The following is a 25,219-nucleotide window of genomic DNA, read 5'->3' on the forward strand; positions in this document are numbered from 1 at the left end:
ATATTAACCTGGTCAATTTGTCAGAGATTTCTGAGAAAAAGGCATTATTTTCAGATGGTTAACCATGCATTCTTTAATTGTATTGTATTACAAATTTTGACGGGGTGTCCGGAGTCCTTGGGACATGAACTTGCTCAATCAGTAAAAAAATATCATATAAATTTTCATGTCAAGTAAAAATATGTGTTACACCCAATATCCAAGGCTTATCTGAGCTACATGTTTTTCCCAAGTAAACACATCCATCCAATTTGTCAGAGCTGTAGTCTTTGTTTAGTAGTTATCGATCTCACAGAGAGGAGCAGAACTGGCTTGTTGTATTTACATGGCTGAGAGGGCCGAGAGGCAACCCACCAAGGAGACAGATGAAGGCCTGCTGATGGAACGCCTGGGAATGCCACATTTATCATCGTCATCCTTGTTGCTGCACGTCCACTGATCATGTCCAACCCCCCCCCCCCCCCCCCCCTCCACCCCCCCGCTGCTTTTTTTGTTGGTGTGTTTTTTTTCAGCAGCTTGCTTTTCACATTGTTTTTAACTCAAAGTGACACATTGTCTGAAAAGCCGTTTGTTGCACTTTTTGCTTCTCTTCCTCTGTTAGCAGAAGTCCTGTCACACTGACAGTGATCTTCTAAGTAATTTATGAGTCTTGGCGGAGACAAGTTGGTGAAATGAGTGGCTCATCATGCTCGTTTTTGCTGCCTCTGTACCTTTGAAGTAAAGAATTCTTATGTGTATTTATATACTGTATGAGCAGTAGGTGATTTGTTAACTTTTAACAGGGAGGGTGGGTTTATTTGGTTCACCTGCAACTAGGCAACCGCCCCATGAACGACTCTTTTGGCTCTGTATTTTTTAATATCAACCCCCCCCCTCCCTGCTATATAGTATCCACCTTATCCCTAGCCCCCATGATGCCTTGCGTGAATTATGGGCGCAACTTCCGGCACGTGATGTCACTGAACCGGAACCAGCGTTTTTCATGGTAACAGTACGCTAATCGTCTCTCCTCTCCCGATTGTATTGATAAATCTAGTAAAACATGTGTGAACACCACCTATTACAGGTCAAACGGGATCATGTGATTATAGCTCTGCCTTCTACTATGGAGGGATGGAGGACGACCTGAAGAAGTGGCCTCAGATAACCTACACTAGCATATTTAGCTACGTTATTGACTCCGTTGTTACAGACGATGAAGCGATGAACAATCTGAAAAGCTCTGAGGCAGATCAGGACTTCCACAGTAACAAGGTTTTTGTTTTTTTCTACACAGATAACCACACTTAAACTATCTGTAGTCTAATGCTGCCCACAAACTGCCTTACATTTTAAACTGTACAGAAAATAGTCAAAGTAACTGGCTGTCATTAAACCAACGATACAACGCTGTGTCCTCCCTACACATGAACCTATACCTGATGTTCTCCTGGCTCTGCTGTCAGTCCTTTTGAGGACCCGTCGTCTCTTCTCCGCTGCTCTTTTGTAGCCCAACCTTAAAGTAGGATACGGGTTTTCCTCGGTTGGCTTTTTGGCGACAAAATGAAATGAGCACACATAGAGAGTTTTGGGTGGTCAAGTTTAGGTTTCTCAGCCACATTCTACTGGATTCCTCGCGATGGAAACTGTACCGTTGGGCACAAGAACAAACCCTTTTTGTTTTGGGTGCATGTTCAACACACTGTTGTTGAAGCCACAAATTGAGCTTTGTGTGGTTGTTAGTACAGCCGCCAACAGCGCAACAAGTACAAGGACTCCCCAAGGACATTTTAGAAAATGCAAATTGAATGTTAGTTAAACATCTGTTAAAAAAAATAAAGCAGAATTTGCTAAGTTGAAGGCAAATTTCTTTTCAAAAGATGCGCCGTTGGTGATTAGCCACTATGGTTAGCCTATTGGACTAACTAGCTTAGTGCTTCTACCGCTACCTCACCGGAAGTTACGCCCATAATCATTTCTACAGTAACGCCCCTGAGAATAAGGTGGATAGATCAAACTGACAGAAGGGCGAAAGTCCCAAAAACAAAAAAGTCCCGATTACAAATCCATCTGCTACTTCAGCACCATGGACATGCCATGGATTTATGGCTGCTGATATTTCAGAGCCATGGTTGGGGTCATAGATGCTAACTTGCACCAACCTCAGTCAGATAAAGGATCAATGAGTCAGGCAGACTAGACTAACATATTCAACTATACAACCCCCTCTGCCTCTGTGTTGTATGTGTGGATCTATGTAAATACTGTATCTCATTTGTATTTGTCCGTGCATCTCCTTTTTTTTTCTTGAGATGATATGTCTAATCTGTATGCCTGTCGTGTGTTTGCATGCCTGTGGTTGTTACACCAGGGTTTGATGGATGAGAACCAGGTGCAGATCACAGTTATCAATCCCAAATCCATCACCATGGGCCAGCTGTACGGCCAGTTTGACCCCGTCTCTCACGAGTGGTCTGATGGCATCCTCGCCGTCAGCTACAGAGCCTTCGCTTCCTCCCAGGTAAGATGGCTGCTCAGAGTACGGCAGTTTAAACCGTTTAAGGTTCAGACACAATCAAAGGCTGTGGTAAAGCTGCTCCAAAGGAAGGAAAGTAATTTCTTGTCTTTAGGTTTAGTCCAATTATACTGCTGAGTCTACTATGCGAGTACCAAACAAGCAGAATCTTCAAAACTGTTGACACCGTGTCATATTATATGTCTACTGTGTCATGTATCAAAACAAACAATAGTTATTAAATAACAAAAAATATCCTAAACACTCACAGGCACATTGATTATTATTTTTTTAATTTTAAAGACATCTGTATGACAGAAGTTTAGCTGTAGGAGAGACGTAAACATTTTTCTAAAGGTGGTGTTTCTTTAAGGAACATGCAGTGTAGTATTTATCATTCAGCTTCAGCTGGATCACAGTTGTTTCCTTTTTGATGTGAATTTTTAGGATTCTAGTATTGTGTCAAACTGAGCTTCCAACATACGTTAGATCTTGAAGTTTCTGTATCGGCTTGTTGAAACTTTCTTCTCTTCACAATTTTCTTTTTTGTCAGGAGAAAACTAAAAACATCTGTAACATCAAGAGTTATAGCACCTATCTTAACCCTTTATTTACTATGGGGACTGACATTACACATGAATACAATTGGGCGCATTGGATCCACAAGAGTCTCAGCTTTACCGTGATACACAATTTATGTAATTCAAGACTGTTTGGGATCCCCAGTATGCAGAAATATTCAAACACACCATTTTAGAATAGGTGAAAATAACACATTTGTACTGCACGCAAAAAACTGCATGTGATTATCATAAAGTGGGCATGTATGTAAAGGGGAGACTCGTGGGTACCCATAGAACCCATTTACATTCACATATCTGGAGGTCAGAGGTCAAGGGACCCCTTTGAAAACTGCCAAGCCAGTTTTTCCCCCCCAAAAATGTAGCCTAACTTCGTAGCGTACCTTCACTCTAGCTTGAAAACTCAGCCCGCAACAACCTCTGAAAAGACAGAATAGCCGCCGGGCTCATCAGCGGGCCGTCAGAGATTTAAGGGGTTAACTGACACATAGCAGCATAGATCACATATTTTAAAACTGATGCCATCTCTCTGGAAACAGGCATTTGAGACAACTTTGTATCACCAGTTAATGCAGAAAGTATCTTCATTATACATATATCTGCCTCAGCTACTACATAGCTGCTGTGACCTTGCCCGGGAATGTGTGTTCAAAATAGACACTCAGGCCACCGACCTGTAAAGCAGCGCAGAGATGACAACAGTAGAGCTGTAGAATTATGCTATTGCTCCATAACTTCTTCCTCTGGGTTAAAACCCTAAAAGCATGTTACACTTGTGGCACATTCGGGATGTGGCCAGAAGTGCAACATACTCCAATGTTTCATGCTATATGGAGGCGTCCAACAAGAAGATGAGACTTTAGATGCATTATCGTCTCCTCGGTCTGGGATTAGGATGGATCATTGTGTACTAGGCATGACATTCCAATTAATTTCAAGCTGGTAGAAAGAGAGGCTGCGGTGACAGGGTAAACAAAAGAAACATTCTGCTGCCTTGTTAAATTTAGATCTTTAATAACGCTTTCATTCATGTACACACACTAGACACACATGGGCAGACGATATGCGGCCGACAGTGGAGGCATGTAATAATGGAAAATCATTTGTTCGCCCTATTCTCAAATTGTTTCCAAATGAACATGTCATTTTAAAAATTGGCTCGGTATATAAAGTTGTCATTTTACAAATTGTTTTTTTTTTTGTCAGTGAATAAGGAGCGTGTGGAGTGGTTATGACAGCCAAGGCAATACATACTGATGCAATGAAAATAGAAAACGAGAACAAGGCTTGTTTTAATTCAGTTTCAAAAAAGTCATTTTCCTCTCTGGGCAAAAGTCTGTCTTTGTTTTGTTCCTTTTTTCTGCATCACATTTTACTAAACTCATTTTTGTGTGTGCTAATCTGGAGTCAGCAGCAGTGTAGTGTATTAAACTCTCTGCATACACAATGTGATTTATTTTATTTTTTTTCAGTGCCAACGCTCTCTGTCAGATCATTACATTACAGTATACTCACTTCCCTCACAAGCACCAGATGGCCCAAGCCCAGGCATCTTCCATTTGTTTATATTACAACAAATCAATTTAAAGAACCAATCAATTGCCAGCCCATTTAACTGGAGAACCGACGCTTGTTGTCAACCTCCATTATGACAGTGTGTAGGTGTTAATTTCATTCATTTAGCAAACATTCTTCGCTCAGATTATAATGTGCAGGAGTTCTTCCGTGACCTTGAAAGTATGCACTGGGGTTTCTGTAAGTGGGAAATATATGAATACAGTGTGTGCATATGATTAAAGGATACAGGCACTGTTTGTCATAAACCAAATGGTAGAACAGGAGTTGTTTTGGTGCACTTTTAAGCTCTTCTTCTAAACTTTAAAGCTCCATGAATACTTAAGAAATTCTGTATATTTTAGCACCACAGGGGCCAACCTTCTGGTAGATTCAGCTTGTCTTATCCTTGAAGTAAAAAGCCTCCCCAGCGTTTAGAGGGTGTTTATCTATCTGGCTGACTGTTTGTGCCTGCTTACATGCATACATCCCTCCTTCTGTCTGTCAAGCTACCTCACCATCAACAATTACATCATTTTACATGGCTCTACTTTAGTTATATTCGTTTGATTTTGATTAGTTACAATAAATAAAGAAGATAAGCCAGCAGGTTGTGACCGTTTATGACCTTTCTTTTGATGTATACGCATGTAATTTGTGCTATAAATGAAGATGTTCCTTCAAGGTGTAAGAAATCCTATTTCTCCCTTCCCGCAGAGCCCCGACAGGAAGTGGCTTATCTTTGACGGGCCAGTGGATGCCGTGTGGATCGAGAATATGAACACAGTACTTGACGACAACAAGAAGCTGTGTCTGATGAGCGGTGAGATCATTCAGATGTCACCACAAATGAGCCTCATCTTTGAGCCTATGGACCTGGAGGTGGCATCGCCAGCCACGGTGAGAAGCATCTTTACTTTGATTAAGAGCGTAGTTGGGACTGTGGGGTCGTATGAGGTACTTATCCATAGTCAGTGTATTAGATGGCGGTCGACACGCTCCCAGTTTGGAGAAACAGACAGGAGTACCAGCACGGTGGCTAACCAATGTACTGCATTAACATATTTTAGACACCTAAAAGAACAGCACACCTAAAAAAATGAATATCAGTTTAAGTGTACGCTATATTTAGAATATTTTCACTGCTTTACCTAGCCGTCAGACAGCCCTTTCTGATGGGGAACTGAAGCCATTATATCAATCTATGCTCCCTTCAAAGCAGCCAGACTCCTTTAACAAAAACAGTAATTTTACCTCGCAGAACACAGGAGTTTGGCGAATCCGCCCAAATTCACACAATTACACAAACAAACTAACCGATCGAGGCAGCGGTAGACCAGCAGCTCCCGTATTCTGCGAGGTAAAACTGTTTTTTTCGAGGGAGCATAGATGGATACAACAGCTTCAGTTCCGCGTCTGAAAGGGCTGCCTGACTGCAAGGAAAAACAGTCAAAATATTCTAAATATAGCGTACACTTAAACTGATATTGAATTTTTTTTAGGATAAGAGAAGAAAACAGAGGAAGAGAGCGTAGGTAACGGCTTCAGTTCCCCGTCAGAAATGACTGTCTGACGGCAAAGTAAAGCAAAGACAATATTTTAAATATAGCGTACACTTGAACTGATATACATATATTTTTTAGGTGTCTAAAATCTGTTTTGCTGCTGCCCCCGTCCACAGCAGTACATTGCTTTGCTCCCGTGCCCGTACTCTTGTTTGTTTCTCCAAACTGGAGAACTATCCCTTTAAGGGTTTCATGTCGGTGTATCCTGCTTTTCCATTTTGTAGCAGTGATGGTTTCCAATCTCCAGATCTACAGTAGCTGAGGATGGATCACTTACTCTTCTTATTTAGAAATGTGCAATTTCTGTAATACAGATGGTAGTTTTCTTGCTGTAACATTGTGCTGCACTGGTTCTGATCATAATATATTCCAGCACTCCCTAACCTACATCATCTCATCATCCTTCCAATTACACAAAGGCTTTCCCTCATGGTGCCCTTCGTGCCTGTCTTTATTACACACACTCTCTTGTATTCACCTCAGTGGTCATGCGCTGGTGCTGTCTGCTTTCATTTTCTGTTATCGACCCAAACAGTTTAGACTAGAGTTTGTCTAAAATGGAACATCTGTACAAAATATTTGTGGGTTTTATCTATTAGATTAGATTAGATTCAACTTTATTGTTATGGTGCATAGTAAAAGTACAACGAAATGCATCTAACCACAGTGCAAACTAGTAAAGTACTGATTAAGACAATAGATACAAATGAGGAAAAATGTGGTGTATATACACCGATCAGCCATAACAAGTGAATAACATAGATTATCTGTTTACAATGGCACCTGGCAGTGGGGGGGGAGATATTAGACAGCAAGTGAACATTTTGAACTTTGAACTTTGTGTTGGAAGCAGAAAAAATGGGCCAGCGTAAGGATGTGAGCGACTTTGACAAGAGCCAAATAGTGCTGGCTAGACAAATGGATCAGAGCATCTCCACAACTGCAGCTCTTGTGGGATGTTCCCGGTCTGCAGTGGTCCAAGGAAGGAAAACCGGTGAACTGGTGACAGGGTCAGACCCGAAGCTCATTGATGCACGTGTGGAGCGAAGGCTGGCCCGTGTTGTCTGATCCAATAGAAGAGCTACTGGAGCTCAAACTGCTGAAAGAGTTAATGCTGGTTCTGATAGAAAGGTGTCAGAACACACAGTGAGGAGCAGTTTGTTGCGTATGGGGCTGCGTAGCCGCAGACCAGTCAGGGTGCCCATGCTGTCCTAATGTTATGGCTGATCGGTGTACATAGACATATACATATATACAGATTGCAGTTAAGGTGCAAAGGATAGACATATGTTATATTCTGATGAATAAGAGTTAGTATAAGTTGCATGCTGACGGAATATTGTATAAAAAATGTTGTGTAAGAGTATTATAAAGAATAGATTATATATACAGGTTGAGTTGTATTTATATCTATACACAGAGAGATTATGTACATAGAGCTACAGTATATGCATATAGGTCTAAGTGAATATATATATATAAGGTGAATATTAGAAAATAGATTTTATATGTACAGGTTGAGTCATAAGTAATATATATACGGGAGAGGTTTGTACAGATGACGATATATTCATAGGGAATATTTATTATTATTATTCAGGATATGCAGATCACATTTAGTCTTTACTTAATCTTCATTGAAGTGTCAGATGGGTGTAATGAATACTATTAAGCTCAGACAGTCGCAAGGAAGTACTCTGTGTGAAAGTCAGCTAGTTCACTTATTGCATTTTTTGATTGACTGCTTTTTAAAAATGTCTTCATGCATTTAACCGTTCCAGGACTTCATGTCCTCACTAAGTGAAATTACATTCCTCTTTTGTTCGCCGTTTCTCTCCTTCTATACCAAATTATGGCAATGTAAATATTTGCAATAGATAAACATCCATTCATCCATTATCTGTAACCACTTATCCTATTCAGGGTCGCGGAGGCGCTGGAGCTGATCCCAGCTCGATAGATAAAAAACTATTTATTAATTTCATATTGTAGATTTCCCCCCCGTTCTCTCATATTTCAGAATATCTAGTTGCCTTTGCAGTACAGTTGTTGTCGCTGCTACCTGACTTTGATTGAGTGAAGACAGCCTGTAGCTACTTCTCTTTACTAGCCAATGATGACATTCATCAGGAGGGCATAACACTTGGGATGCTCATGCTATCCCACTACGTAGCTGTGCAGGCGTCTCAAAGGAAATATCCAGCATAGACTCTTTAAGTCAATCGTCAAACAACGACTAACAAAGAGATCACGGGTGACACACCACAAAACAATCTGCAATCCATGTACAGATCTTTGGCAGTACATAAATTTTTTTTTTTTTTGTAATTGTACCCGTCCTTATGGTTCTTTGTTGTGAGGCAGTATAAAAGGCTTTTGAATACAATACATAGATGCCTTGAGAGAATACCTTTGCATCTCCCTGGCTCTACTTTTTTATTAAGCAGACTTCTATTTTAGCTTCTGTATAGCCTGGCATCTGTTCCTTTCATCATGCTGAATGCAGCGGCATCAACATCTGATCACAATGAACTCCCCCCACTTTGTGCAGGATCCCTTCTGTGCACCGTTGCGCTCTCTTTTTCCCTTTTTTTTCCTCATCATTTTTCATCTTTTTTTCTCTCTCTCTCTCTCTTTGAAAGTTATTTTTCTCCCTTTATGTACTATCTTAAAACCTTACTCTTCTTTTTTCCTCTCCCATCATATCTGCACGTCTCTTAGCCACAGCTCATACATTATGTCTTCGTCTCTGCTCATCTCTCTTCTTTGTTCTAACTTTACCTGCGCTCCGTCCTGAAGCTATTCCTTGAGTGGGACTTTGAGCTATGGGAGCTCATTAAAAGCTTCTCTTTAGGAAAAGGTTGTAATATAGCCATCAGGTGTTCATTAGACACGGTGTCACGTATGCAGCACACACTCATTTGCAGTGCTAACCAGTATAAAGGATATGATATTAATTATTTGGATGGACTCCATAGTTGTTGTAATGTTCTGTCAAATAGGGACCACAGCACCTCTAGAATGCTTCACTGCACTGCTCTGCATGTCAACACCTAGTTTACAGTATTGCATCCAATAATTTGCTATTAATTATCCTGTTGTAATTCCAGCCCGTTCTCATTCCCAGGGCGTCAAATACCAAAGCTTTGTCACGGCCGTCAGCGTTCGGTACCGCCACACAAGTCACCCTTTAGCGCCGGAAGGGTCTGAAATTAACAGCCACCACCCGCCAAATGCGGTTAAATTGTTGGCCGTGGCGGATAAAATCGTCAGGCCATCCGCCACTTTGGCAGGCAGGGAATACGCTGGGGATGGGAACAGGGAATTGAATCGTAGTTCTCTGATTCCTTGGCATGTCATGCCTCCGTGACTACCGATTCCTCTTTGATGCTTTCCGACTGTTACGCATGCACAATGACGCATACGCACGCTGTATCATGTTTCAGTTTGTTTGGGAGAGAAAAAAAAGCACTTGAAAGCATGGCGCTACTACTGCTAAACCTGAGGGGACACACCCTATTCCCTGATGATGCTGCACTGTGAACAACAAATCCATGCTGAAATCAGCAGGAGAGTTAGTAGCGTTACCTGTTAGCAGTCGGTGGGCAGCGCAGTCCTGCTTAGCTGAATAACAGAGCTACTAACGTTAACGGAGGTGCCATTTCATTACATTATGAGAAGTTCAAGCTCTGCTCAGTAAAAATGACTATTGGGTGAAGGTAAAATACAATGTTGTCATGATGTGTTCAAATGTAATCTTGTAAAATTAAGCTTTTGGCGAGCAACTTGAATAAATCCAGATGTTTGAAGAAGATGTTTTCACAGCAATATAATATAGATATTAGAGAGAGAATTACGACCTGTTTAACTTCCTAACACTAGCTCTAAGCTGCTTATAATACATCATTAAAACTACTAATGCCAAGACATACTGTATATTAAATAGTAAATATTTGAATAATCACAATCATTTGAATTGTGTGTTTTTATGCAAATAGACACCATAGATGACAATAACAAAGTACAGTACAGTACTAGGGCTCCCCCGAAAGCTACGGTGTAATTCAAACTCTGGAATCTACCATGCATATAATGTTTTTATGTTGATTTTTTTTTATGTTTCTTTTATGTAAAATATATCGAACATTGAATGACATCAGATCTAAAATGTTATTTCTTCATTTAGCGCAGAGATGTGAGATCTGAGTGGCAGACAAAAAGAAATACCTGCCTGCCACAGTGGCAGGAAGTGAAAGAAGTTCAACAAACACAAGGCTTTCATCCAGGAGACCGCTGTTGGTGTTGCATGCGTCACGTTACTAGATATTAACTACTGTCCTGTGTTTCACTTTTTGCTGCCTAATCCTAAAGTGACGCCAAGGATTAATATAGTGGTTGCCAAAAATACATTGATGCCCATGGGCGTGACAAAGCAGGGGTATGTGGCGAGTAGGGATGAGAACGTGTTGGTAAATCTGGGTACTGGCCAGATAGTTTTGCTCATGAGTTAACATACTGTATATACTGCATTACGAATAATATTGTCAAAGATGTGTGTTTTCAGATGTGATATATGTTTTTGGCAGGTGTCTCGCTGTGGTATGATCTACATGGAGCCTCATATGCTTGGCTGGCGGCCCCTTATGCTGTCCTGGCTCAATACCATAGCTACCACAGTCAGTGCAGCGCACAAAGACCTCATCGCTGCCCTCTTCGACCGCATACTGCCAGCCTGCCTGCAGCTCATTCGAAAGGCCACCAAGGTGCTGAACCATCCTCAGGAAATACAGCTTATTTTCTAGCTTTTTACTCAAAAGGGAATTTTTCACTCTACATCTACACAACGGCTTCAAAAATGCATAAATATTACACTGATATATGTGTTTTTATTCCTGCATGTTTAAGAAGCAAAGTTGTAGGGTTTTGAAATGGTTCGTTTTACTCTGCAGTTTCCTACAGCAATGTTTCTGGAGGCTCAGTCAACTATATTAACTTTTTTATTGACTTCTGAATCCAGGATTATATTCAGATATCGCAATCTGTTTTAATGTGTGTTGGGGTTTTTTGCTTTCAGGAGCTGTCACCAACCTCTGACACCAATCTAGTCAAGTCCCTGATGAATCTGATGGACTGTATGATGGATGAGTTTCATGATGAAGCAAAGATGAAGAGCATGAATGATAAAGATATTTGCTCCTGGCTGGAGGTTTGTGCACACACCCACTATGCTTCTAATTATTATTACAGTATTATTACTAGGGCTGTCAAAGTTAATGCGATAATAACGTGTTTACGCAAATTCGTTTTAACTCCACTAATTTCTTTAACGCATTAACGTGACTTGCGATTTTTAGGTTGCTAGCTTGTCATGAAGGAGGTTAAATAACGCTCCAAACTTACACAAAATTTTGGCGAGGAAATACTGTCATGGCCATTTTAAAAGGGGTCCCTTGACCTCTGACCTCCAGATATGTGAATGAAAATGGATTCTATGGGTACCCACGAGTCTCCCCTTTACAGACATGCCCACTATATGATAATCACATGCAGTTTGGGGCAAGTCATAGTCAAGTCAGCACACTGACACACTGACAGCTGTTGTTGCCTGTTGGTCTGCAGTTTGCCATGTTATGATTTGAGCATATTGTTTTATGCTAAATGCAGTACCTGTGAGGGTTTCTGGACAATATCTGTTACTGTTTTGTGTTGTTAATTGATTTCCAATAATAAATATATACATACATTTACATAAAGCAATAGCATGTAAGTATATTTCCCCTCTCCCATGTTGATAAAAGTAATTAAATACTTGACAAATCTCCCTTTAAGGTACATTTTGAACAGATAAAAAATGTGCAATTAATTTATGATTAATCAGGATTAGGTATGGACAATCATGAGATTAATCACAATTAAATATTTTAATCGATTGACAGCACTAATTTATTTAGATTATAAAATTTGAATTTAGTTTTGAAGCCATAAGTCAATCAAAACATACCCTAAACCCATTATTAATAATTTATTCTTGCACTGATTGCATCAATAGATTACTCTGAAAGGCTGAGTCCAAATGTCATAAGACAATATCTATATAGAGGGGGTATGAGAATAACAACAAATATATTTTTTATGTATTTTGTTCAAGAAATGTTGAAAATAAAGAAGTTTTAATCGATTGACAGCCCTTATTATTAACAATAATAAGTTATTAAAGGAACATGTAAACCCTCAAGTGGCTACAACATCATAAAATGACCATTATCGGTTGTTAGACAGCATTATTGAGTTACTATAGGCCCACAGCCCGACAACAAGCTTTCACAGTGCAGCCCAGTTTAATGGAAGCAGTCCACTACATACATCTTCATAAGATCTTAATCGTCTACTGGCATGATGCAACATACAGCTTTCTTGCCAAATTAGTTGATAAGATACAGAAAAAAAATACCAAAAAAAGAGCTTTGAAACACCAAGCCAACATCCAAGACCTCCAAGACTAACTTCACATCTCAGAGTCAATGGTGCCAAATACACTGCATGAACCATATTTACTTAATATAGAAGTTAGGAAGGGTATACTTCTTGTCTCCAGCTCCCAAACATCCTAGCTAGAGCAAATGCTGTTCCACATTTCATGAATTTGTCATATTGTGAGGTAAAAACATAGCTGTAAAATGAAATTGAAAACATTTTAACCTAAGGTCTGAAGTAATAATATTTGAAAGGCAAAATTGGACACATCCCTATTATGTGTAGCTTGATTGTGTTATTTCCATCTTAACTCAGGCTGCTGTTACCTCTGCATTCTGAACAATGAGTTCACCGCTCAAGTTGTGAACTCACTGAACAAAAGAATGAGCTTTGGCACCGGCCCTTGTGGTAGCCGTTGCATTGCTCCTTAAAAACACATCCAAAAGAAAACGATTTCTTTTAGCTAACACTAAACTCAGATACAGTATACACCAAAGAGCCTGTCATTTCCTTTTACACACACAGGCCCACAAAGAGAGGAAAAGTTTTAGCAGATGAGCCCTTTCCTCTGCCCCCTGCCTGAGTTCCAATTGATTTTTTTTACCTCTGAATCCTGTCTTTAGAAAGCACTGCTATTATCCCCCCGTGGCACGCTGCTCTGATGAATGCCTTTCAACGCTCTCTCCCATGTTTCTCAGCCAGTCATTATCAAAGTGTTGAATTAATCAGCCTTTTAACAGCAGGAGCTATCACGGGGCTGCTAAGCCTCATGATAGGCCATTTCCAATTCCTACAGTATTCCTGCTGTTTTTCCAACAAAGACATCTCTCCTCTGTGGATTCTGCTGCTTGTCTCACAAAGTAATCGGTACATTGGTGAGGCATTTACACGGTCGCTGTACATTTTAATCAATTCAATAATTACAAACCTTGTCTGCACAATGAGATTTTTTTTACTGTAAACCCTATCTCTGCACAGGGATTTTAGATGTTTGACTTTTGTCACATTGTTTCTATTTACATATATTTTTTCAATCTACAAACACCATCTTGAACATGATTTTGTTGATTTTGTGGGTTATGATCCACAGGTAAGTACTGTGGGAAATGCTGTAACATAAGAAAACACAAAGAATGCAGCTGAAAAGGAAGAGATATTTTCTGATACAATATAATAAAACAAGAATTTAGGTATGATTTTAAGACACAATTTTGAAGGACTGGCACTTTACGTACACACACACTCTCTATGCACTGGCTCACCTCCAAATGACCTACACTAGTCTCACAACAACTGGCTCTAGAGAGGGCCATTCACGTCAGCCACCGTAGCTCTCTAACACGCTTGGCACACGTGAGAGGCTTCAGTTGGTTGGAACTTTAAGTGAAATTTAAAATGATACTTTAATCGTCGGAATTGAGGAACTTTTTCCACCATTGCCTTCATGGACAAATTGACACAAATTAAAAAAATTAAAGAAAATCAATTATGGTTGTCCTTTCCTTTTCCACAGGGCATCTTTGTGTTCTCCCTGGTTTGGTCAGTGGGGGCCAGCTGTGATGATTCGGGCCGGCTGAAGTTTGATGCTGTGGTCAGAGAGGTACTGGACGGCCCTTTAAGTGAGAAGACCCGTTCCTGCCACGGCATTCTGGCCACTGTCGAGGCTCCACCGAAACAGCTCACAGTGCCTCTGCCCAATGAGGGAACAGTCTACCAATATCGCTTCATTAAAGAGGTAGGGCTGCTTCTGATAATTGTGCGGCTGAGATTACTTTTCTTTTTTTTTTAGAGTGTCAAAAACACAGTGAAGTGTGTGTGACTTACACATAAACCAAACATCATTCTGTCACAGTAAAGAATACAAATGGTTATATTATACAGTTGTTTTGTTTACACCATCATAACCACAATAACTGACAACAAACACACGAGAGCCTCCTCTAAATTCTACATCAAGTCACTTGAAGTGACATACCTTTTCTTTTCCTCAGACGTCGGAGGAAGAGGGACACTCATTTTTTGTCTCTGTGTGACCTTTATGGAGTGTCACGCTTCGGTCTCTGTCACATGGCTCAAACTGTCTTGAATTTCTAGCCAGTAAATTCTTATTTTATCATGAGGGATGGCGAACAAAGCAGTGTTTTCACAGCAAAGAAAAAGAACCCATGCAGTCCAGTTCCCCCACATAAGCAGATTTGAAATGTTCTTCTTTAAAATCTGTTTTGAAAAAGGTGTTGATAGAAAAATGACAAAGAAATGTATGGAACATCTGAACTGTGTGACATTTTTGTAGTTATTTTCTGTTATGTTTTAGTAGTTATCATGGTTATTTTGCATACACGTTTTGGCTGAGATAATTATGAAAGGAAAGTTTCATATTGGCTCATTGTTTAGCATCAATTGTATCATACAACTTGATTAGAGGACAAGAGATGTTTTGGTTTTACAGGAAACAAAGAAATCACACAAGACTGTTATGGATTTGATTATTGATATTTTTGTAGGCTGCTGATATGAATCAAATCTGAACACAAGGAAAGGGTCACATAAGATTAGAGACCTTGTATGTACAAACATCTGTATTGTTTACGTCTCATAATATAGAAAAATCAATGTATGTGCTCCGTGTTTTCATATAATGTTCTTACCTACAGTCAAAGACTAGCTATTGTCCTATATTATATGGTCCCCTGGGAGTGTATTGGTTGAGTGGGAGCACAGTGGCCTTTAATATCTCAAATGCAACCTCTTTTTCCTTTTCAAATTCCTCTTCAGGGTCCGGGCAGGTGGGAGCTGTGGACAGATGAGCTAAAGGCCGCTCCCCCCATATGCAAAGACATGCAGTTCAATGAGATCATTGTGCCCACTGAGAACACGGTACGCTACATGGCACTGATGGAGCTCTTTGTCACCCACCAGAAGCCCACTATATTCATCGGCCCCACTGGAACTGGCAAGAGTGTCTACATTACAGTGAGTCGTCTGCTATGCCTTATTTTATTATTGCTTGGAAAGCACTAAGCTATTTTGTGTTGAGCAGAAAGGAATGTGAGGTAAGAAAGATGCAGATGCAACATCTCCAGCAGATATCAACAATAGCTACTTATCATTAATATTGTGAAGTGACCAAACAGAAAAATAAATCTCTTGGCTGTTGCCTGGTTATATAATAATAATTGTATTTATATAGCACCTTTCATAACAAGGTTACAAAGTGCTTTCCAATAAAAGCATGATACAAATAATTAACACCCAGAACTTAAAATCTAGACAAAATAAAATCATATAAATACAAAATAAAGTCATATAAATAGTTACAACAGTGCACCATCAGTTAAGAAAAGGCCATAATATAAAAGTGAGTCTTAAGAAGAGATTTAAAGGAAAACACTGAGTTTGCCTGCCTGAGATCCTCATGTAGGGAGTTCCTCAGCTGAGGGGCCCAAACGGCAAAAGCCCGGTGGGTCACCTTTGTTGACCAGTTTGGATTTTGGACCCGTTAGTAGGGCCCTGCCAGAGGATCTCAAGCATCGATCAGGCTCATAGGGAGTCAGCAAATCACTGATATAGGCAGGAGCCAGACCATTCAAGGCTTTAAAAACAAGCAGTAAAATCTTAAAATGAATTGTAAAACTCACAGGTAACCAGTGAAGGGCAGCAAGGATCGGTGTGATGTGGTCACTTCTCTTGGTACGAGTTAATATGTAGCTAGCTGTTAGCTACGGAAGCCCTAAACAGACATGATTCAACAAAAATTTGAATACCCTTATCTCGAGATCACAACTTAATTATGTAGTTAACTTAGTGGAAAGATTTTCTGTCTCACGACCCACTGTCAGCCATGGATGTATATATCTATACCATGCTGTTAGCTCGATCCAGTGTTAATTTCGTAAACGAAAACTATGACGAAATAAGTTTGTCAACAACCTTTTTTCCATGACGAAGACAAGACGATGAGAAGATGGCACCAGCCGCATTAATAACGGTGACGATATTAAACATGTAATATCGTTGACGAAAAAAGACGTGACTAAAATGTAGTTTAAAAACATAAAAACATTACCAAAATTTCTCTTTATTTTTGTCACTTATTTCATATTTTGACATGTTTGGCGGGTGGATGGACTCTTATAATGGACTGGTGGGTGCGACTGAACTGCGCATCATTAATGACCACAGTCAGGAGGACTCAAACTAACTGCAAAGCTGCATTCTTAATCAGATAATGATTAAATGTGACCCGCTCTATCAAAATGAGTCGGATGTCGCGGCAGGTCTGGGTATCATCGGATAATCCGTTTTTCCTTTTGAATTCAGAAAGGAAAAAAAGTTTTTTTATTTTTTCGTTTTAAACCAAAAACGAGAAAACGGCCGTTTTCTCGTTTTTCGTTTCTGAATCAAAAAATGAAAAACGAACCCAAACCGGGCCGTTTGTTTGTTTTTGCGAATTCCTTTTCTCATTATTCGTTTTTAATTGAAGAACGGAAGTCACGTGGGTTTTTCGTTTTTTCGTTTTAAACCACAAACGAAAAATGGAATCTCGTGGTGCTCTGTTTGTTTTTTGTTTCCAAACGAAAAACGAAAAAACCAAATTAAAAAAAACGATCCGATTTAGTTTCTTCAAGTTTCTTTCTGTCATTTTCTCTTTTGAATCGAAGAGCGGAGAACGGCAGTCACGTGACCAGAAGTGAAGGCAAACATGTCAAAATAAAAGCCAAGAAGATAGTGTGGTCATTCTATAAAAGTGTAACATTATTTAAGCTCAGAATCTAGGTAACAGTAGAAGATAAATAGAATAAATAAATACATACTGTACCTAAAAAAGCCTAATTAATTATATATCCTAGACACCTACACTGTGCCAAAATCATGCAAATTCACAATAATTAGGCCTGTGCTAAAAAAGCCAGGCGCAAGTAAGCCAAGTGATCTGTGGCCTATCGCAATAACCTCCATATTGTGTAAAACCATGGAACGAGTTCTTGCCAGCCACCTGACCAGCACAGACTAAGCTAGATCTGCTCCAGTTTGCTTAAATAAGAGCGACAGAGTCCCAGACGACGCTGTGCTGACTCTGCTTAACACAGTCACAAAACACCTTATGCATCCTAAAGGTTATGCCAGAGCTTTATTTGTGGACTTTAGCTCAGCTTTTAACTCAATGAAGACGCATATTCTCCTGAAAAGGCTCCTTGATCTCAACATCAACACAGGGTTAGTTGTGTGGATCAGAGGGTCTGTGTCAGGGAGAACATGTCAGACAGGCTGCCCACAAGGCTGTGTTCTTTCCCCTGTGCTATTCTCTCTTTTTACTAATGAATTTATGATCAATGAGAAACATTTTAGACTGTTTAAGTATGCGGATGACATGGCCTTAGTTGGCCTTTTACAGGAAACAGGCCCACTAGGTGAAGCTGCCTATCTGGCCCACACTACAGCCCTTCAGACACGGTGTCACACTAGCCAGCTAGAAATCAATGTGGCCGAGACGAAAGAATTAATCATGTGCTGCACAAAACAACATTTGATCACAGAGCCAGTTTCACTTGATGGCCAACATGTTGAAACTGTGGAACACTTTAAATACCTCGGTACAGTCCTGGACACCCAGGTGAGCTTCTCTGAAAATACAGAGTATATTTTCAAGAGATGCTCACAGCGACTTTATCTTCTAAGGAAACTTAGTGGCCTCGGTGTCAGCCGGCAGATTTTAGAATTAGTGTACAAAACTATTGTTGAGAGTGTTTTAACCTTTAACCTTCCTGCCTGGTACGATCACCTACACTGTAGATAGAAGAATAAACTGTCTAGGATTGTGTCAATAGCAGGCAAAATAGGTGGTAAACCCCAAAAGCCCTTGACTCAACTTTTTACAGAAAGGACGAGGAAGAAAGCGAAGAGCATCCTGGCAGAGAGCTCCCATCCTCTCTTCAGCCAGTCGGGAGGCGCTATAGAGCCCCTCTGGCAACTAAACATGTGTTTAAAAAGTCTTTCATCCCAAATGCCATCAATATTCTTACCTCAACACAGTGACTGAGCAGATCTGAGCCACAGACACTGACATGAACTGTTTTAATGTGTAACATAACCTGTCTCTGTTTTTTACTAACTGCTGTCTGTTGTTTTCTGTGTTTTGTGAGCCGAAGAGAAAAATCCACCCTGGTGGACAATAAAGTTTGATTGTATTGATCAGTTCATATTGAGGGGCCGTCAGCTTTACAATTTAGTTTGGAGGGAGATTCGGTATCAGTGAAGTCAGTGCATTTTATGAGTGGGCCTTCTGTGACGTTACCCACCGTAGGGGTCAGAGGTCACCACTCCTCAATCCCCAAGGATTTTCTTTCAGTCAAATTTTCAATTTTGACGCATTTATAGATGAAAAGTCAAGTCAATAATCATGGTCAATGATAGATAAGTATGGTTGATCAGCATGTTTGCCAACCTTCAGACATCATAGTCTAATATGAGGATTAATCAGCCTGAGTTCACTAAAAAACTGAAATCACTAACTTTCTGTATTCTGTTTGGTGGTTTATGATGCTTTTCAATAATTTCTAGCCTGTTTGGTAGTTTATGATGCTTTTCAATCATTTCTAGTCTATTTGGTAGTATATGTAATTTAGTTAATTTGTTCGACATCATGATAAGGCTGATTTTTCAACCAGTGGTTATGACATTAATGCCAGCTAGACAGAATAAAGCTCTGTCTGTCATGACAATAGAACTGTACTGAAGGCCTTTCTTTTACTCGGGTGACTCTTTACAGCCGTCTGAAGACAGCAGGTATCTGTTAAATCTACAGTATCTGGAGTGATGAAGTGGTCTTCAGTCCAGTACAGTATTGTCATGACGGACAGAGCTTTATTCTGTCTAGCTGGCATTAATGTCATAATCGCTGGTTGAAAAATCAGCATTATCATGATGTAGAACTACTCGGCTACAGCCTTCCTAGTGGAGTGAAGGGATCAGGTGGAAGTGTCATGTGTGTTGAAAGGAGTAGCCACATAGTGCTTCTCACCTGCCGACATAAAGAAACAGCCCATAGTAAGGGTGTGAGAGAGAAAATTGTCAATTATGTGAGAGTTCTGTATAACATCTGTAGAGACCCTCCCTGTTGTATAACATCTGTAGAGACCCTCCCTGTAATTTATCACACACTTTTTGGATAAAAGACATTCATGTGTTAATGAAAGAACAAAACAAAAAAATATCTATGTATGTATTTATTTGTGTATTTATTTAGCCTATCTATCTTCTACTGTTACCTAGATTCTGAGCTTAAATAATGTTACACTTTTATAGAATGACCACACTATCTTCTTGGCTTTTATTTTGACATGTTTGCCTTCACTTCCTGGTCACGTGACTGCCGTTCTCAGCTCTTCGACTCAAAAGAGAAAATGACAGAAAGAAACTTGAAGAAACTAAATCGGATCGTTTTTTTTAATTTGGTTTTTTCGTTTTCGTTTGGAAACAAAAAACAAACAGAGCACCACGTGATTCCGTTTTTCGTTTGTGGTTTAAAACGAAAAAACGAAAAACCCACGTGACTTCCGTTCTTCAATTCAAAACGAATAATGAGAAAAGGAATTCGCAAAAACAAACAAACGGCCCGGTTTGGGTTCGTTTTTCATTTTTTGATTCAGAAACGAAAAACGAGAAAACGGCCGTTTTCTCGTTTTTGGTTTAAAACGAAAAAATAAAAAAAGGTTTTTTCCTTTCTGAATTCCAAAGGAAAAACGGATTATCCGATGATACCCAGACCGCGGCAGCGCATTCTTGTAAAAACACGTTTTGTTATGAAAAAGTGTGTTTTGAGTTTTTGTTTTTTTATGCGTTTCTGAATAAATAAAGTCTCAGCTTTAATACAAAGTAAGAATCAATGTAAAATTCAAATGATAAGTCTAGTTTTGAAGCTCTTAAACATAACGTTGTCGTAAAGTTTTTACCGGAAGTCCGCTGTATTGACTCGGCTCAATAGAGCTAATTGACAGATTGTGGTTGACAGAGGAGATAACTGGCTTGACAAGATGAAATCACGTGAGGAAAACATCGCTCGACTTTTAAATTAAATTCCTGTTAGAGGTGCTACATCTGACGACAACTGGACCAACTTAAATTCAGATTATTTCACCGCACCGGGTGATGAGGACAGCGGGTGCGCCGGGTCGGGTCGGACGCCCTGCTAACGCTAGTGGCTAGGCTAGCTCTCAATCCGCTGATCAGGACGGAGAAAGAGAGTTGGAGGAAGGCGAGGAAGAAGATATTCCACTCATGGCTGAGCCGATGATGACACACAGTGTCTCTGATTAAAGTTATTAAATCAGGACAGTGTTAAAGAGACTGAGATCGCCCGGCCGGGAGTACCAGTGTAGCTGCAAACTGTAAAACAGCGCCGCTCTCTACTCCGGAGGAGATGGAGAGAAGACGCGATCAAATGGAAGAAATGACTAATGGTAAGTTCTGATAGTTTAACTACACTACCCTTGTTTTATCTGTTTGTTTTAAAGACTTTTAAAATCCCTAGAGCAGGCTAAGAAGCATTAATAGCAGCTAATAATGTGTGTGTCACTGTGTGTAGTCTATAGGTGTCTGTCTGTCTCAGGTGTGTCTCTCTGGTGGTCTGTCTCAGGTGTGTCTCTGAGGTGTCTGTCTGTCTCAGGTGTGTCTCTCTTGGGGGATATAATTTTAAATAGCAAAAGAAATAGCTTAACATATAGTAAAATGATATGTTGTATATTAATCTGATATCACATGGTGAATAGGCTATGTTAATTAATATAGGGCTGTATTTATATGATAATGATCAGGCCTCATTCAACAATGATTCAACATGATTTAGTCAGCCTAAAATCTTTGAGATGACTTGATTTTTCACTTTATGCTTTTCACTTTATGTCATTTTGTAGATGAGAAACATCTGGATCTCCTTGAGAAGATCAGCTCCCATATGACCCTGTCAAAGGACGCAGTGAGCTCCAGGAGAAGCCAGCAGAATGTGCACAGGCAACACATTTCATAGTCTTTCTATTATGTCTATATTTCTATTATATATTATATTATATAATATTGTACATACATAATATGTACATAATATTTGTTCATATGTTATCCATTTTCTAGTATGTTTTTTATTGTTTGGATATGGACTTGTAAGTTTGTGCATGTACCTGTGTGCACATAGCTCCATATTTAATATTTTTAATTGTGTATTCTTCATATAATTGTTATTATATTGAAATAAACATATATACTATATATTATATCATATGTACAGTATATTTTTTTAATATATTATCAATTTTATTCCATACATTTTGGATTCTTTTCTACATGGACTTCTAGCCCTATCTACTGTACTGCTTGTGGTCATACGCGTGCACGTGGCCACGTGCACATCACGTGCTCGTGACTATGTGCACATGTATGCATGAAGGTATGTGTAGGCTAAATTATGAAATGTTGGTTGTCACTTTTGACCAAGAAATATTGTGTTCATTTAGACTTGAGTCTTAATAAATGTGTTTTAATCAATGCAAAAAATGGCTGAATATGAATTCTTATCTTTAATGCCCTTTTTCTCAAAAGTAATGTTTCATGACAGTCGAACTTTGAAAGAGCATATCTCATTGAATATTTGTCGTAGAAAGATAATCTTGGTATTGCCATAAAGCTGAGACTTTCCTCTTTACAGTCAGACAGATAACTCAAAATGTGTTTCGGGGTCAATGTGACTCATAATGATGGAGCAGGTCACAAATACAAAGATTATGTGAAATAAGTTCAAGTAAGACTAAAATGACAGAAATGTTCAATATAATCTGATGACCAAGATTAAATAAAAAAATAGCTGACAATATTAAGAGAGATTACATTTTGACAAAAATCTAATGACTCCGGTGAATAATACTGGACTAAAATGTTTTGAGTTGTCGTAAACTAAAACTGGACTAAAACTATGAAGGATAAAAATGACTTAAATGTGACTAAAACTAATAAGCATTTTCGTTTTAAGATTAAGACTAAATCTAAAATAACAGCCAAAATGAATGCTGTCTCGATCAGCTGATTTGAGCCAAACATTATAAGTAATAAAAGTAAACAAGCTTTTGTTTTCTTGTGATAACGAGTCAATTATCTCGTTAACTCCAGATAACAAAGCTTGGTTTCTCAAGATAACGACACAATTAACTTGTGATCTTGAGATAACGGCATTAAACAAATGTTCAGTTCATGTCCGTTTAGGGCTTCCGTAGTTAGCGCCTTTACCACCAACTGTTGACCAGTGGAGTAGCAGGAAACCATCGGCAGGAATGGAAATCAACCTGCCTGCATGCTCATGCACGTTGGTCCCTGTGCATGTGCACAAGATACCAAAAAAACTGTGATCCATTCATCAAAACATTACCCTATTGTGCTACACGTGGTCAAGAACTCCACAGGGTACCTGTAATAAGCATGTGCTAAATTGGTAAATTGGTCCAAGAACATAGATAAGACGATACAGTGGAATACAAGTAGTACATTGGCTTGTTTCTCTAGCTGACTAGTTTGAAAATGGCCTTGAATGTAGGTGAATTAAACATTAAAGAAGCCTTAAAAAGTAGTTCACAGAATTGTTGATACCTGTAGACAAAATAAAAAGTAGCAGCGAGCACTTCTCCAAATCTTGAACAGTATCGGGTGCCAGGTAGTGGTAAGAATAGAAAAAACAAATTACCGGCACTCACAGATAAAGGGTCTTTCTTAGCTCATGCTGATGCTGATGACGGCTTATAGCTGACTCACGTTTGTTTTTTTGCCCAGAATAAACTAAGAAAGAGCCTTTCTCTGTGAGTGCCGGTGATTTGTTTCTTCGAATACCTGTAGACCTTTTATTTAATACGTATGTGTATTCACCATGAGCACATTGTTGAGCTGCATTTATGTGCGTACACTGTGTAGTTCATTATTATTTTTCAGTATCTTTTTTTTCTTCTTTTTAACTCTGCTTGTCTCTGTCTCTGTCTCTGTCTGTTCTCCAAGGGAAGTGGGGATTGGACTTTAAGCCAGTTTTATTAGCAGAAATATTGGTTATCACATGCAGAAAAAACCCTGCCTATGCTACCAATAACATCATTCAGTAGGATGAGTGAGCATTCATTTCTAAGCAGTGTAGTCCCAGCCTCGGGAAGCTGGAGTAAGTGTTCTGAACGTACAGATAATTTGAAGGCAACACAGCTACAGTCACCAGGTGTGAAACGGCCACCTTGGAGGAATACTGAGTATCTCTCAGCAGACCTTCAGCTATTTATATCAAGGACTAATCCCCCCCCCCCCCCTTCCCTTTGCTTCATTAGTTCATCCATTAGTGTGCTCAAACTTGAGACTCTGGGGTGAATAGAGATCATTTCACTGGGGAGCCTTCGTTGTTCTCCACTTCCTTCCTTCCTGTCTGTCTGTCTGCGTGGTGGAACAGCTCTGTCCCATGCCGCAACCAGCAGACCGTGACTGAGTTCCAAATCCGGCAGGAGTGATAAAGGAGCACCAGCACTCAGACCATAAGAACATGACTGGCATGGTGCCGGCACCAGTACCATCAGACAGCTGTACACAAGCCTCCTTCACCCGCCCCGTTCTACTCTTGAGTGAGATGGAGAGAAGCTGTGCCACTGGTTTATAATTTAGACAAGAGGATGATGATGCGCCTTGGCTGCACCCTGTGATCATTCACATCACAAGTCCCCTTTAATTATGCAGGTCGTTACTCACATGATTTCACAAGCATGTGTAAGAGTGTACAGGGGAAGTGAGAGCATGTGCTCTGAACACGCATGTACAAAACATAAAATACTACATATAATACATACATATAGATACATAATAGATACACAAAATAGATCAAACCCTAATAACAGATATCAAATCACCCCTGACTACGTTCTCTGATTTATGTTCTCTGTTCATGTAAACAGAGAAGGCCATTTGTCCTAAAGGGCATTTTATCTAAATGGCCTTTCATAAAAGCCTCTTTTAGCTTTTAGTAAAATGCCCTTTTCTAAAGCCTCATGCAAAATCAAAAATTCATCGATTTTACCCTTTTGACCCGCAGAACATTACTTTAGATCATGTCCTCAGAGGGCAACTAATCCCCTACTTCATTTCAAAGTCATTTTCAGGGATTAACTGCGATCCAGTTTTTATCTAATGAAAGACTCACTAAATGCCACATTTAATTAGATTACAAAGCCTATCACAACCATTTGCCATGGATCAAACAGGAAATTATCACTTTATGTGTACTCTACCTGCACATGCTCTTTGGCATGCTAATTCAGAACAGAGAGTGGTACTTAAAAAACATTTTCTACCAAATGAGCATTGTCTTTTTTTAGGCAATTATCAACCAAATTGGTACCTCGATTACATTTATTCATTGAATAAGTCCATGACATTCCGGGACCCTCATAAGTCACATTAGGTGTTCTGAATATCCCATAAAAACACACATACAGTACAAACATTGTACTGTACAACAACAAAGTGTAAACTTGACCTAAACCAGGGGT

General features: G+C 39.5%; 1 protein-coding gene across 2 annotated transcripts in view; it reads left to right on the forward strand.

The window, feature by feature from the left end:
- dnah7 (dynein, axonemal, heavy chain 7) overlaps positions 1–25,219 on the forward strand; it is a 102,008-nt gene that overhangs the window by 46,393 nt on the left and 30,396 nt on the right. For both annotated transcript variants that reach the window (XM_037789075.1, XM_037789074.1), the window contains exons 31-36: positions 2,351–2,500; positions 5,347–5,529; positions 10,781–10,957; positions 11,269–11,400; positions 14,182–14,403; positions 15,444–15,641. In XM_037789075.1, coding sequence (XP_037645003.1) covers positions 2,351–2,500; positions 5,347–5,529; positions 10,781–10,957; positions 11,269–11,400; positions 14,182–14,403; positions 15,444–15,641 — 1,062 coding nt within the window. The remainder of the gene's footprint in view (positions 1–2,350; positions 2,501–5,346; positions 5,530–10,780; positions 10,958–11,268; positions 11,401–14,181; positions 14,404–15,443; positions 15,642–25,219) is intronic.

Source organism: Sebastes umbrosus, chromosome 13 (genome assembly GCF_015220745.1).
Source record: "Sebastes umbrosus isolate fSebUmb1 chromosome 13, fSebUmb1.pri, whole genome shotgun sequence".
In the NCBI taxonomy this organism is placed as follows: Eukaryota; Metazoa; Chordata; class Actinopteri; order Perciformes; family Sebastidae; genus Sebastes; species Sebastes umbrosus.